The sequence below is a fragment of the Sinocyclocheilus grahami genome, unplaced genomic scaffold (assembly GCF_001515645.1).
Source record: "Sinocyclocheilus grahami isolate Dianchi unplaced genomic scaffold, SAMN03320097.WGS_v1.1 scaffold826.1, whole genome shotgun sequence".
In the NCBI taxonomy this organism is placed as follows: Eukaryota; Metazoa; Chordata; class Actinopteri; order Cypriniformes; family Cyprinidae; genus Sinocyclocheilus; species Sinocyclocheilus grahami.
Genome location: NW_015506005.1, coordinates 511590 through 526985, shown reverse-complemented (window position 1 = coordinate 526985; position 15396 = coordinate 511590). Strand labels below are relative to the sequence as shown.

Genomic DNA, 15396 nt, shown 5'->3' with positions numbered 1-15396 from the left:
TTTTTACAAATTAATAGATAGAACACGTCATTTACCCTTCTGCTACCGGTTTAGCAGATGTAGGATATCACGGTTGAGATCCCCAGATTCTCTTTTTTTGTTGTGAGTAAATGCTTATGTAAATTAACCTAAGCTTGTCAGGCAAATCTTACTAAGTGCAGATTAATTATTAACCTAAGATCAATTGTTCAAGTCTTTTTTCCAGTGTCAGCCACTAATAGGTTTAGCAGATGTAGGATATCACGGTTGAGATCCCCAGATTCTCTTTTTTTGTTGTGAGTAAATGCTTATGTAAATTAACCTAAGCTTGTCAGGCAAATCTTACTAAGTGCAGATTAATTATTAACCTAAGATCAATTGTTCAAGTCTTTTTTCCAGTGTCAGCCACTAATAGTCTTGATAGGCCCTGTTAATCCATATTAGCATGACATTGTTTCACTGTGAGCAGAGAGAGCTACTGCACATTAGCACTACTTATAGCCACACACATGCCGCTGACACTTATTAACTGAACCTATTCTGTGAGGAAAAAAGACTATTGTGTGTGTCACACTTCTGGAGTGAAGCCTCAGTGGTTGATCATTACCTGCTCAACAGTGGTAGGCGGCAGAAGTCACAGAGGACGTTACGCCACACACGGGTGCTGGAAGTCACACAGGACACTATACTGTGCTGACACCACGCGCCTTGAGAAATCCTACACCCAAGGGTTGTGATCTCACATGCTTCCCCCTGGCCCATATGGAGTGTCATAGCTTTCACCAAACTTCCTCCATATGCGAAGTGTGATAACACATCATCAAGCTCTGTCTCAAGGTGTTGTGAGGACAGTAGTCCTGCCACGAGGTGCTAACGCCTTTTCAAGGCAATTATCAGCTACAGAAAGAACACTCCCTTAATTGGACAGAACACAGATGTCTCTCTCTTTGTCAGTGAGAGTCCCTCCCCCATGAATGGCTAATAAAACTGTAAATGAACAAAAGCCTATATCATGATGAAATGTTTCCTATTTGAAACCACCATGAATGCGCAATGAGCATTTATTGCTGTATTTGAGCAATCTGCAGTAATGTTTTAACCCTTGGTCAAAAGCAGTGGTGTATAAAGTACCTGAAAGCCATACTCAAGTAAAAGTACCGATATCTTACCAGAAAATGACTTTGGTAGAAGTTGAAGTCACTGTTTAGAAAATTACTTGAGTAAAAGTATTTTATTGTACTTAAGTACGAAAAGTATTTTTTAAATCTTAAACGTACTTAAGTATTGAAAGTAAAAGTACAAGTAAATGCAAAATGGAAAAGAAGCAAATAAATATATATTAAAAAAGTTCATACACAGCTTGAGTAGCAAGATTGTGTTCAGTTTTAACTCTTTCTTCCATTTTGCATTTTTGGGTAAGAATAAGAAGCACTTCATCCGGTACTTAGTGTCTTTCATTCCAACATAAGAAAACATTTCTGGAATCTGCATCTGAAATAGCATTTAGATGTATTCACACAGTTTAATGTATCTCAGAGGGGACATGGATGCATTTAACCTGCAGTTACAGATGCATAAATAATGTTTTGTTTTTAACATAAAACGTTAAATATTGATATTTTAAAATGATTTAAAACATGAAGAAAATAGTCGAAATGTGAAATTAAAACCGCTAGTAGTTGACAGCAAGTGACTGTTAATGAGTGAGTCATTGAGATTCAACCGATTCATTCAAACGACTGATTCATTCAGGAACAAAGCATTTGACTGTGTTAATGAGTGAATCACTGAATCATTTATTCAACCGATTTGTTCAAAAAGCTGATTTATTCAATAAGAAAACACGGTCCATTGCTCAGACGCAAACCAGTGCTGTGATCTTTGTTTGGAACTATATTCGTTGGCAAAATTTAGCAAAAACAGGCCATTTTGTGTCTAAAATGTAAGTCAGTTATTGCTAACTTTATTGAACTTGTATAAAATGATTATTAAATTTATCATGCTGATATCTGCAGAAAAACGGTACTCGTCGTGTGATATATATTAAGTTAACTAATAACTATATTAAATTATATAAATATAAAAAGCATACAGAAGCATTTTGCCGTCTACAAATTAGAATGCCTAGAGTTTTGAGTTTTAATAGACTAATAAATCACGTGCGTGCACTCTGTGTGTGATTTGGTGATATAGCCTAATCGCTAATGTCAGATCACACATCATTACAACAATATTGTATTATCGCACACCCCAGCCTCGACTTGAGTGGGAAATGAAATTGACGATTGTGCGCACACTTGCATGAGCAAAGGTGTTTTTAGGAGTCTAACTTGCAGACACCAGACCACTGATTCGTCAAACCTGCCACTAGTGTTCTTCTGACTTCTGACTATTTTGTAGTAAGTAACGAATATGCTTCGGGGACATGTATTGGAGTAAAAGTATACATTTTAACTAGGAAATGTAGTGGAGTAAAAGTGAAAGTTGGCAGAAATATAAAAACTCAAGTAAAGTACAGATACTCCCAAAATACTTAAGTACTGTAACGAAGTATTATTACTTTGTTACATTACACCACTGGTCAAAAGAGCTTTTAGGCTTTTTGTGATTCGTACAGTGAATAGAAACTAAACATTATCCAGTGCATTTTATATTTCCAGATGTCCTGCAGCGATTAGGGATGAGGTGTGATTTATTTGCCTGAAGTGATATTCCCTGTTATGAAGTGAAAGGGCTTCCTAACCCCTGGAGTTTTTAAATATTTGTTTCTAATGCTGGTGGTGTTTGGGGTGTTAGGACAAATCACCTTCATCCAATTTGCACAGATAAGACACTATACAGTCGGTTCCCCTCCCCCAACACAGTAGCTAATGCCTTTCTATTGTGTGCGACAGGATGTGAAGGACCTTATGGAAATACAGATAAATCTGTGTAACTTCTCAAACAGTGTTTTAATGTGTGACTTTTCAGTCAGATGAGTTAAAGAGTTAAATATTTCACCCAATTATGAAAATTCTGTTATCATTTACTCACCCTCGTGTCATTCCAAACCTGCATAACCTTGAGTTCTTTTGAGGAACATAAAAGAAGGTATTTTAGGTCTTTTTTGTCTCACATTCTTCAGAATAACATCTTTTGTTTTCTCTAGATGAAATAAAGTCATACAGGTTTTTAATGACGTGAGGATAAGTAAATGATGACAGAACTTTCTTTTTTGGTTGAAATATCTATATAAGAGCTCATTAATTGCTCTTTAATTCCATAAAAGTTTGCACAATGTCACATCAGTAACGGGTTTGCTTTGTGTCTTTCTTTTCAAGAGTGTGAAGGGTTAGTTAATGCTACCGGGTATTATTTATTATCGGACTTTAAGTGTTTGCTTTGGCTAGAGCATAAAAGGTTTGAGCAGAAGAAGTCACTCAACGCCAAGTCACAAGCTCATAGTAAGTCAATTTTTAATATTTAATGTAATCTTATAAGATTGAGGACAAGGGTCAGCTGGCCCTTGCTGTTATTACAGTGAACCCTTCCTCTGCTCACCCTGGTGACTGCATTCCAGCTGCGTTCTGGATGGGATATCTGATTGCCATGGTAACTGAGAGAGGCCCTTGCATCTGGGGTCTTGTTTCCTCTCACCCTACACCCCCCCACGAAACTGATCCCATGGCCTCTGTCGCCCACTGGCCGTCCACCCAGACCTTTCGTATGCCAGCTGGTCAGTGTGATCACAAGCCTAGATTTAATTAGATAGCAAGTAGAGGAACCAGCAGCATGGAGTGAACAAAGTGGGAACTGCTAATCAGACATAATTAGAGGGTTAGAAAAGACTGAAAAAGAGTAAAAAAAAATAAAACATTGACACAAACAATTTTAGCTCGCAGCAGTTTTCAATTTATTGTTTGATAGGATAAGTGAATAATGAGGAGTGAAAATTATTATTGTATTTTTTATTTTATAATCCTAAAAAAAAAATGCATTTGACTTGATAAACAGTGAGTTGGCCTACTTTCAGTCAAGTTGCAGTCTCTCTTCTCTGCTGTGACCTCAGCTGCTTCAGCTCACTTTTCTGCTACTATGCGTTGTTTCACACCTCATGTTCTGTCTGTTCCCACAGGCTAGGGCTGTGCCTGCAGTTTCATTTCATTTTTGGAGGAGCTTTAGACAGGCTAGGCAAGCGAACTCCCCGGCTTTGTGCCAGCAGCCGTCCCTAGGCAGCTGACCAAGCTCCTTCTTAGCCTCTTCTCAGACCCGGATCCAGCACTCCAGACTGCTTATGTGACAGAGGGCTTCACGGCCAGCCTCATAACTCATACATGTCTGGTTCCTCGCAGCTCTCAAAGGGCCTGCACTCAGCAGACTCTCAGCCTTCTTTTGTTTTCTCTTCTTTAAGAAGGAGACGAGGGCAACTGCTGTTGTTGGCCATGACCATGAACCAGCCGTCTTGTGTTTTCACACAACCCTGTGTCAGGGCTGTGAAGTATTAATACGCATCTGTTACGCGCATCCCATGTATATTAGTATTATATGCTTTATGAATGGCAAACTACATTCCAAATGATGCATGACCAAATTATTATTCAGCTATTATCTTTTATGCCATATAAACGACAAATACGATTAATTAAATGGATTCTTTGTCCATAGAGCTGTCATTATATATCTCGGTCATGGGATTGTAGCATTGAGTTGCAATAGGTGCACAGCACACAGTGGAGGATTTTGCTCTGGACATACCTCATCAATATTTTAAAAAGGCATTACTATTCCTCATGAGGAATATCTAGATAGCCAAAGAGCTCTACAATGACAGCCATTCACATTTTCCACATAATAAAGCTGTATTGTTAAACCCATTCTCAAAGCAGACGTCTCATTGCTCAAATAAATTACCTCCCTATACTTACAGAGTTATATTATAGCACAGCATTACACGTTATGTCTCTATCGAATCAATTAGCTCTTTATACTTACATTGTTATAGTCTAGTAAATCTCACATTATGTCTCAGTTACAGTAATTTCTCATTGTCATGAGCGCGTAATATCACTAATATATGCATTTAGGGCTCTTTTGTGAAAGCATGGTGTGTCTGTCTCTTTCATTCTGCAGGAATTAGTGCTGGTACTTTTCTTTGGTCTGGAGTATGCGGTACGTCTGTGGTCAGCTGGATGCCGGAGTAAATATGTGGGAATTCTGGGCAGGCTTCGCTTTGCCCGAAAGCCCATTTCTGTTATTGGTGAGTGTGTAAGTGAATTTTCTAAATGCCCTGTTGAGCATTTTTGTGTATTTCCTGGTAGTTGTTATTGGCATGTCTACATGTTTTTCTTGTTCTAGACCTGATTGTGGTGGTGGCCTCTATTGTTGTATTGGTATTTGGCTCTAAAGGTCAGGTATTTGCCACCTCTACTGTCAGGTAAGGTTAAGATTGTAATAAGCCCTTGTGGCACATGATTAATCAGACTTAGATGTAACTCTTTTGCACTGTATTGAAGCCATGACATAATGATTTGTTACAGAGGAGTCCGTTTTCTTCAGATCCTGCGAATGCTGCATGTGGATCGCCAGGGAGGAACCTGGCGGCTGCTTGGATCAGTAGTCTTCATACATCGGCAGGTATATGCCATATATGTTTTTTTTAACATCCCTGGGTTTGGAATGATGTTAAAGGTTCTTGAATTTCTATAGAGGTATTATACACACGTTTTCTTCTTTTGCTTTTGGAGCAATGTGAAGGCAAAAAAATACAGTATTACAAAAATTCACTTGTTAATTACTTTTCAATGAAGAAAAAATATAGGGACATGTAGGACGGTCAGAAGAAAGAAGCTTATAAATTTACAGTTAGCCCCTCACAGAAGTGTTTTTACCATTTTTTTTATATTTAATATTTGATTTTCAGAAATAATAATATAAAAACTGTATTATATTGACAATGTTAATTCTCTGGAAATGTGCATTCACACACTGTGAAAAGGATCCATTACCCTGATCAGTGGTCCATTCACATGGCAGTGTTTTAGGAATCAGTTAATTTTCGCACTTATAAAATTAAAAGTTCTTAATAGAACCAACAAGAGATTATCGCCATTTAAGGCATTAAAGATGAATTTTCCAATTAAGCATGATCTTCATTTGAACAGTCCTAATACTGCTTCATAAAATCCTGTTTACTCTATGCATGTTATCAGTAGCTGCTTGAAAAAAATATTTGTACAGAGTGTGTCTCCTGCAGATGTAACGGCGTTCTGTTGAAGGTGACCTGTGACTTGTTGTTAATGGTTTCAGTTAATATTTTCATAAAGTACCAAATTCATTATCAGTGTTTCCTGTACAACATTTCAGCAGCGGGACTCTTTAGCGATAAGCCAAAAGGAATCATATTTTACCGTGAATGTAAGTTTGCAGTCTGAATTATATGAATGTGACACATTACAGACAGTGTACCACTAAATAATGGCAATGAACAGCTTTCTAATGAGTTGTCTTCGCGGGATCTGCCTAAAAAAGAACATTGGCTACTACACAACAAGTGTATTCTAATTCATGGACAAATGACTCTTATGAGCCATTTTAGTGAATTAGTTTAGTGTGTTTTTAGTAAATAAAAACATACTTGTGGAAACTATTACTAAATAGTTCAGAATGAATCATGAAACACCACCCTATATAATTTACAGCATTGGCAAAGATAGCATTTTATAATAAAATGAGAATCAGAATCAAATTGAATCAGGAAATCTCTACCCAACGCTAAAGCTGCAAAACATAATTTAAGATTTAAGGTTGTACAATTATAAAAGTGTTTCCTCTTTCTAGGAACTGATCACTACTCTTTATATCGGATTCCTTGCACTTATCTTCTCTTCCTACTTCGTGTATCTGGCAGAGAAGGATGCGGTGGATGATAGTGGTTTCACAGAGTTCAGCAGCTATGCTGATGCTCTTTGGTGGGGTGTGGTAGGTAGATCCCCACCCATACCTTTCATTGACACAATGGCTATTACATGGATAATTGAATGCATACACCAATGAACTGGATCATGTTGAGTAATGGGTGTTGCATGTCAATGTCTTTTCTGTACATATGCTCAGGTGACAGTAACCACTATTGGCTATGGAGACAAGGTCCCTCAGACTTGGATAGGGAAGACCATTGCATCATGTTTCTCTGTCTTTGCTATCTCCTTTTTTGCCCTCCCTGCTGTAAGTTACAGAGATTTAATAGCCAGAACAATTGTTCCTCGCACAGCAGGCCAGTGTATGAAAAGAATGATAGTATTTCCCCACAGGGAATCCTAGGCTCCGGTTTTGCTCTGAAGGTGCAGCAGAAACAGAGACAAAAACATTTCAACAGGCAAATTCCTGCAGCTGCATGTCTGATACAGGTGTCTCTTCCTGTTGCCTATAGATGTAGTATTCCTTATTATTTGTCACTCATGAGGATGGTCAGGCTTTCCAGAGTCAATCTGTTTCTTCTATTCTCATGCCGAAGGCATCCTGGAGGTGTTTTGCCTTAGAGAACCGTGATTCTGCCACCTACAAGTTATTTGTGAAAAGGAACATCAGCAGATCAGTGTCTAGCCCTAAACTGAAGGTAGGCGGCCTACATACATGCGCAGATGGACCAGACATAATACAAAAATGTACAAGCACAAACTTTGTCATTAATGTGAAAAGAGTGTTAGTTAGTTGCTTATTTTGTATTTTTCTACTGAGCGTTATTTTAGTATTATTGATGTAGTATTATAATATTTTTTATTTTACATTTTCAGTTTTCATTTTACATTTAGTTGAAGTTTTAGTAAGTTTTAGTGAAACAAAAACGATTTAAATGGCTTCAGTTTTTCAATGGTTTTTAATGGTTATATTTAGTTTAGTGCATATATGTGTGTGTGTGTATATATTTTGTTTCAAACTGTAGTACCTGCAAATAATTAGTGTTACCATTAAAGGGTTAGTTCACCCAAAAATGAAAATTCTGTCATTAATTACTCACCCTCGTGTTGTTCGAAACCCGTAAGACCTTTGTTCATCTTCGGAACACAATTTAAGATATTTTTTATGAAATCTGAGGGCTCTCTGATCCTCCCATAGACAGCAAGGTAACTACCACGTTCAAGGTCCAGAAAAGTACCAAGATGATCGACAAAGTAGTCCGTGTGACATCAGTGGTTCAACTGTAACGTTACGAAGCTACGAGAATACTTTTTTGCGCAAAGAAAACAAAAATAACTACTTTATTCCACATTTTATTACACATTATTCCACGCGTCCAAAGTGACACAGTAGAGACGAAAATGTAGAATAAAGTCGTTATTTTTGTTTTCTTTGCGCAAAAAAGTATTCTCGTAGCTTCGTAACTTTACAGTTGAACCACTGATGTCACACGGACTACTTTGTCATTCATCTTGGTACTTTTCTGGACCTTGAACGTGGTAGTTACCTTGCTGTCTATGGGAGGGTCAGAGAGCCCTCAGATTTAATCAAAAATAGCTTAAATTGTGTTCCGAAGATGAACAAAGGTCTTACGGGTTTTGAACAGCACAAGGGTGAGTAATTAATGACAGAATTTTCATTTTTGGGTGAACTAACCCTTTAAGGTTTCTCAAGGGCTTAGATAAAAAAAACACAATTTTTTTTGAGCAGGTGAAGATGAGGAAGAAAATGAAGAGTAATGACAGGGATGATGGACTGAGTTTTCCTACCATACCTTCCATAACCTATGACTCCTTAGATGACGGGAAGGACGGTGGAGCAGATACAGTGCGCAGTATTCAACAGTCAGGTATTACCAACAATAAACTAGGATACTGTTGACCTTTTCACCCTCTCTTCTGTTTTTCACCTTTCATGCTCTTGAAGCATCTCTCCTCTGATGTCCTTCATTTCCCCTCTCCATTCTCACAGAAGGGGCAAACACACACAGAAGATGTGGTCAGCTCCAGTTAGTGTCTATTGCTACATGTGTCTGTACTCACTTTCTAACTACCATTCCGTATGCCTGTCTATTTTGATTCCTTTTTTCAGACAAATTGATAATACTGAACCACATGCCATTTGTCTGTGAACTTTCATATCTATCACAGTATAATTACTTGGCATGAAATACACATCATTTGATTTGATATGTGCCATTTGAAAGCATTGAGATTGAGCTCTCTTCTCACAGATCGGGTGCCATCCTGGAGCTCTCTATCCTCTTTCCAGTTCTCTACATCTCCCGGTAGGTAACAAAACTTTGTTGGATTTTTTAAAATTGGAAATTGCAAAGCCGTTTGGCCCGTTTCAGTCTGAAATGATGCGCGTGCTTTGTGTGTCTTTAGGGAAAAGGCCTGGGATTTTGGAAGTGCAGCCTCAGCCCACACTCCAGAGGAGCAGCAGCATCGCAGATGATATGGAAACTGAGCCGGAGCGAGAGATTTCGCTCGTTCCAGTCACTCATGTGTCTCAGTGAGTAAGAACGTACAATTTTTTGTGTAATTTAAACTATTACTCTATATGTCTATATGTCAACCGCAGACAGCAGACAGTCAATTATTCAAGTTTCAGAAAGTTTCCACTACTTATAATCTTTCAGAACTCTTCTGGATGACATGTCATGCAGCATCTAGTGGATGGGCAATTAAAAAAGTGTTAGCTTGATGGTGTCAGAGTTAGCACACCCCTGCAGTTCACACTCACAATATTGGCTCTGTAAATGCAAATGGGGTCTAATCATCCCGCTAATCTCTGCAGTCACTGGATTCTCAGCTCAAATCTGTAAAAACACTTTTAACACATATGCGCCATCTCTGCTGGAACACGTCTCAGCTTTCCGAGCCCACCCACCTCAAGTGAAAACGTGGTTAGAAGAAGTGCACGGTGTATGTTTCTGGGCCCCAAAGCATTCCCATGAAGAGTGGTTATGTTCCAGGCTGTGATTTGCCTGAGAGGAGGTCATTATCAGAATCTCTTTGCCCCATTAGCCATTCAGCATGTGGAACAGCGCAGGGCCTGTGTATACTGCAAACCATTTACTTACACAGGCAATGGAGCGACCCCGTATCTGAATAATCTAATGAACCATGTCTCTGTTGGGGGTATACAGTCCATTAGATTATCCAGAGAGCCCCTTTCCATTTGTGATGGGATCCACCACTCTACAGCATCTAACCTTAGGCCTCTATTACCCTCTGAATTCTCTGAAAATACAAAGGTGTTAAGGTTTTTTTTTTTTGTCCAGCTCAAACTTTTATTTATTTTGAGAAACCACAAGAGGGCAGTGGAGGTGTTTTTGTAGACCAGACGCTTCTCCTGGCACTTCAAAGCAGGAGATTATTTTGGTAAACACTGGCAAAATCATACTATTGCTGCATTGAATATCTATTATATTCATACAGAGTGATGTAGGAAATCAAATTGAGAAAACACATCTTTTGAAAGACAATCTGGGAGCTATTGTAGTCTAGGACTGGTTTTCTTATCTTTGCACAGTTCTTGTGTGCAAACATTTACATTGACCTTGATGGAGCTGAAGCTGAAGTAGTGATGATATTAATCTCAGAATTGATACAGTTACAACGTTGCTTGTACACTGAGATTAATGTGATCACGTGGGGAAATGTTGGTGTTTTCCACCAAAGCAACTTTGAATTTTAATTAGGTAGATATCATTTTTTTAGAGTCTCAAGTATGATTCTCTTCTAAATCCTCATTCTTAGCAGACATATTGCATCTCCTTTACAAAGGAGCCTTGTCACTACAAGCTTTCATTTGATCTTTGAAGTTTAATGAGCTTTCATTCGCCTCACACTGAGATGCAATGGCAACAGCTGGCTTTTCTCTCTCTCTCTCTTTTCTCTCTCTCTCTTTCTTCTCCTGCTCAGTGTGGGTGTGAGTACATGTTTATTTGTTTATGTCCAGCAGAGCAGGGTGGGGACTCAAAAAGACCAGAACCATAACGTCTCTTCTCCTCTCTGCTCAACTTTTCTCATCTTACTCATTCTCTTCTCCTCTTCACTCCTCTTCGCTCCTCTCCTCTCCTCTCCCTTAGGACATTTGTCCTGGTTTGACCTTTGACCCAGGCTGTTAACTCAAGAGGTGAGAGAGGCACAAAAGCCTCCTCGTGCCTGCAGCTGAAACAGTTCGGCTCCATTGGGGGTGGGGAAAGAACAATGCCACAGAAACATCTCTCTGACCGCTGCGCTCCTAAAACACACACCGGAGGATATCAACACTACCTACACACTCTCACTACTACCTATTAGACGTTAGGATTTGTTGTAGCACAATGAGGTGTGGTAAATAAGGAATTTGTCGTCTTTTGAAGCAAGCAATTCAGTAGAAAATAGTCATAGTCGTTATTTCATATCAAATACAAAGATGTATTTTGCAGCTGCCTGGAAAAAAAAAAACTCCTGTCCAGAGCGACACAGGTATGAAGATGCAATCAAAGCAAACGCAGGTACATCTGAAAGTGCCTATTTGTACTCGCACATATCTGCAGTTGCAGTCTTGTAGGGCTGTGGTGTGAGGTTTACCAAAGGAGATCCGAGCTGAAAAGATTGATTTATTCTCAGTAAACAGAGAAGGACTTCTAGTGGCGGAGGCCAAGCCAGGCCGTCTACACTGGTGCAGAGACAAAGAGCCATTGTCTGCGGCTCTACACATGCCAACAATAGCCTGACTGACAAGCGGTCCTATAGTTGTAATGGGCTTCTGGGCTAAAGAGCGCAACAGTGACTTTTGTTAGAAACACTCTTGTCTTCCAGAGCAGTAATTTCCATGCTGGTAATTTCACAGAAATTTTATGTATGATGCATTATATACATATTTTCCTAAGAGATGAACATACTACTAAACTATTTATTTTTAGGTAACACCATGTTCACAAAGGTATTTGTGATTCAACGGTTAAATATATGAAATTTTTCCCAGGTCCAAAACACATACAGACTCAACATTTGCCTGTTAGAACTGAGTATAGTGTGTGTGATGAGAGTATGCCGGTGTGATTTGGAGTGTGTGGCGGTGTGTGAGGCGTGCTGAATGGGACAGAAACATTGGCTCACTAATGCCTCTTCAGCGCGGCTTGCCAGCACAAGTTTCTTTATCTTGCCGTCACGGCCCCTTTTCTTCCCTCTTAACAGTAATTGTGTTTCGTTACAGTGTGTTAGAGCTAACGAGGGACATGGAGCGAGAGTCAGCCAAGCAGTGAAAGACAGACAGAGAGAGAGAGAAAGTTGCTCAGCAAGAAAGAACACATCCCAGATGATTCTCTCGTTTGCTGTCAGACCAAAAGTCCAGCAAGACCCTCTGTAGAAGTTTGTAACAGAACACTGCACACGGTGAACTTGACAACTAATCGGACAAATTCTTGCGAGCAGCGGTTGTCAGCAGCAGTGCTTTAAAAAAAAAAAAAACTTGGGCATTATGGATAGCTGATGCAAAAATGAAAATTCTGTCATCATTTACTCACTCTCTTATTGTTCCAACCCTGACTTGCGTTGTTCTGCTTAATCCTATCCAGACAAACAAATCCCTGACAATATTCAAGAAATGGCTGAAAATGTCTCAGGTTACGTATGTAACCCTAGTTCCTCGAGGGAACGAGACGCTGCGTCGAAAACGCTAGGGGAACGCCCTTCAGCGTGACGGGGCTCTGAACCTCGTGTGTAATCAGACCAATAGATGGGCGAGACGTCACGGCGGGTGACGTAATGACCAGGAAGCTATAAAAGCACGTGCGGTGAGACCAGCGTCAGCTTCTAGGAATGAAGCAAGAACTGCATCCTGCTGACTTAAGAATAATAAAAAAAATATATTATTTTTTTATACACTTGAAATATTATTTAAAATACCTTCTATTATGTTCGTCAGAAGAATAAAAGTCATGCGGGTTTAGAATGACATCAAGGAAAGTAAATGATGACAGGATTTCCAGTTTTGCATCAACTTTTCCTTCAAAAATGTTTAATCAGCTTTTCAAATTAAAAAAATTCACACATAATACATTTGCCTCCTTAACAATACATTTGGTGTCTATGAGTACCAATATTTCCATTTCACTTTGTGAAAATGTCAATGTGCCATATCAGGTTTCTTTCAGATGGCCCGGCAAAGTTAGTGACTTTGTTAGCTGGCAACACGATATGACAAAAGGCTCGGAGGCCCCTGGTGATGTATAAGGACTTGCGTTGAAATGAACGCTGTCGGTTTCTTTGCTGCTGTAATGTTTAGGATCATTTGAGGCCACAAGTTTGGGACATAAGCCATTTAGTCATGGTGTATAGCAGCAGAGGACTCAATGTCAAAGTGAATGCTGCAATGCTGTGTGTCACTCCTCATAAGGACATTTAAAACTCTCCGTATTCGCCTGGCGCTTTGATGCTCGGGATGAAAGAGATCTTTGCTTGGCTGAAGCCAGAGGGACCCCTGCTGCGTGTGTGTGTGAGCATCTTGCGCCCGCACGTCTTTGTGTGCACATGTGTGTGTGTGTGTGTGATGGCTTCTGGCCAGCAGCCCAGACGCCCCCCAGGCCTTTACCCCAGCGAACAACATCCAATCTTTGGTCAGCTATTATCAATCATTACTGCCTCAGTGTCCCTTATCTCAGCTGACCACTTATTAAAATGTCATTGAGGTATTTGAGCTTGAGGGGGAAGACGGAGCTGATATTTGAGATAATGTCCTGTACAGCGCAGCAGAGCCCTCTAAACCTTGTGATTCTCAGACCGCGGCTAATCGGAGCACTCTTCCCCTCCTCTTCCACAGAGCTATTCTTAGACACACAGGGCCCCCATGAGCCTTTTAGTGCCATAGTGCCACGATCCTGCAGCCTGTGGCGCAACACCGCTACACAAAGGTCTTCATCTTTTGACTCACTGAGACGAGTCACAAGAGTGCACATGGCCTCTGTGGGGGACATTGTGGTAATTGACGTGTTTGTGATTCATCATGACATAACAAAACATTAGGGAGGGTTTGAGTATGCGGGCCATTCCTTTCGGATGATTGAGTCGTAAGTTATATCATGCAGTTGAAGTTTCTAAACCTTTTTAAATGTATTTGAAAGAAGTCTCTTATGCTCACCAGGGCTGCATTTGTTTGATCAGAAATACAATTAAAACAGTGATATTATGAGCTGGTATTAAAATAACAGTTTTCTATTTTAATATATTTTAAAATGTAATTTATTCCTGTGAAGGTAAAGCTGAATTTTCAGCAGCCATTACTCCAGTCTTCAGTGTCACACGATCCTTCAGAAATCTTACTAATTTACTGATTTGTCGCTCAAGAAACATTTCATGTTATTATCAGTGTTGAAAGTGGTTGTTCTGCATAATATTTTTGTGGAAATCAGTTGAAAGTTGAAAAGAACAGCATTTATTTGAAAGTTTTTGTAACAATGTAAAATCTTTCCTCTCACTTTTAAATCAATTTAATGGATCCTTGCTGAATAAAAGTAAATAAAAAGTGAATAAAAGCTTCTGCAAAAAAAAAAGTAAATTAAGTTAAATTTACAGCTCTGAAAATTCTAAATAATTATGAAAACATTATGTATGCACCGAAATTTTGGCTGCCGAAAATTCTATTAAAATTCTATATAAATATGGTGCGCTCATGTACCGCTCATGCTCACCGGAAAAGCAAAGTCTGCTCAAATAATTAGCTAACAGGAAATTTCTCTGTAGTATACAGTAGTAGACTGTAGTATACTAGTATAGTGTTTGCAGTAGCGCTACTGTGCTGTAACATGGCAGCGCTGGTAAAACGACACTACCCTCTCATTCAGTGATCTGCTCACCGCTGTGCTCTGCTCACATGCTCTGATAATAATAGCTTTGTAGCACTATACATTATTTGGATAATTAGGGAAAAAAAGAAAAAACATTGAACTGAATAAAAATAACACATTGCTATTTAATTTTAATATATTTTTATTGTTACTTTCAATAAAAGTGTGGTTATTGTATTGGCTTTTTTAAATTCAGTATCATTCAAATTATTGAGTTAAATTAAAAAGTTTTACAAAATTACTTTATATTATTTAATAAAATAATAAATAATTATTACAAAGCATTTTCCGCTTTTGTTTTCAGCCAAGTGCATCCAGGATTTTCGGTTTCGGCCCAGAATTTTCATTTCAGTGCATCCCTAGAATTAGGAAAGTAGGTAGTGACTACTTATCTTCATAAATGTAAATAAACTCTATTTATGTATTAGACATGCATTTATTGTTATCCGTCTGTAATTTTGCATGGACTCGTTTATTCGCACATCTTTCTGATTGAGTTTGTCTTTTGCAAGTACCACTGAGGCCATGTTGGTGTGAAAGAGTGTGTGTGTGTGTGTGTGTGTGTGTGTGTGTGTGTACATGGATGCTTTCCAATGATAAGATTAGAGTGAAGGCCGGTGATTGTTATGCTTCCTGTTTAT

At 39.0% G+C, this 15396-nt stretch overlaps 1 protein-coding gene across 1 annotated transcript in view; it reads left to right on the top strand.

Moving 5' to 3' along the window:
• Positions 1–15396, top strand: part of LOC107562509 (potassium voltage-gated channel subfamily KQT member 1-like) — a 41200-nt gene that overhangs the window by 14991 nt on the left and 10813 nt on the right. Inside the window, exons 3-12 of the mRNA XM_016247135.1 lie at positions 5089–5215; positions 5314–5392; positions 5496–5592; positions 6796–6936; positions 7072–7182; positions 7269–7364; positions 7472–7573; positions 8626–8764; positions 9149–9202; positions 9303–9429. Of these exons, the coding sequence (XP_016102621.1) occupies positions 5089–5215; positions 5314–5392; positions 5496–5592; positions 6796–6936; positions 7072–7182; positions 7269–7364; positions 7472–7573; positions 8626–8764; positions 9149–9202; positions 9303–9429 (1073 nt within the window). The remainder of the gene's footprint in view (positions 1–5088; positions 5216–5313; positions 5393–5495; positions 5593–6795; positions 6937–7071; positions 7183–7268; positions 7365–7471; positions 7574–8625; positions 8765–9148; positions 9203–9302; positions 9430–15396) is intronic.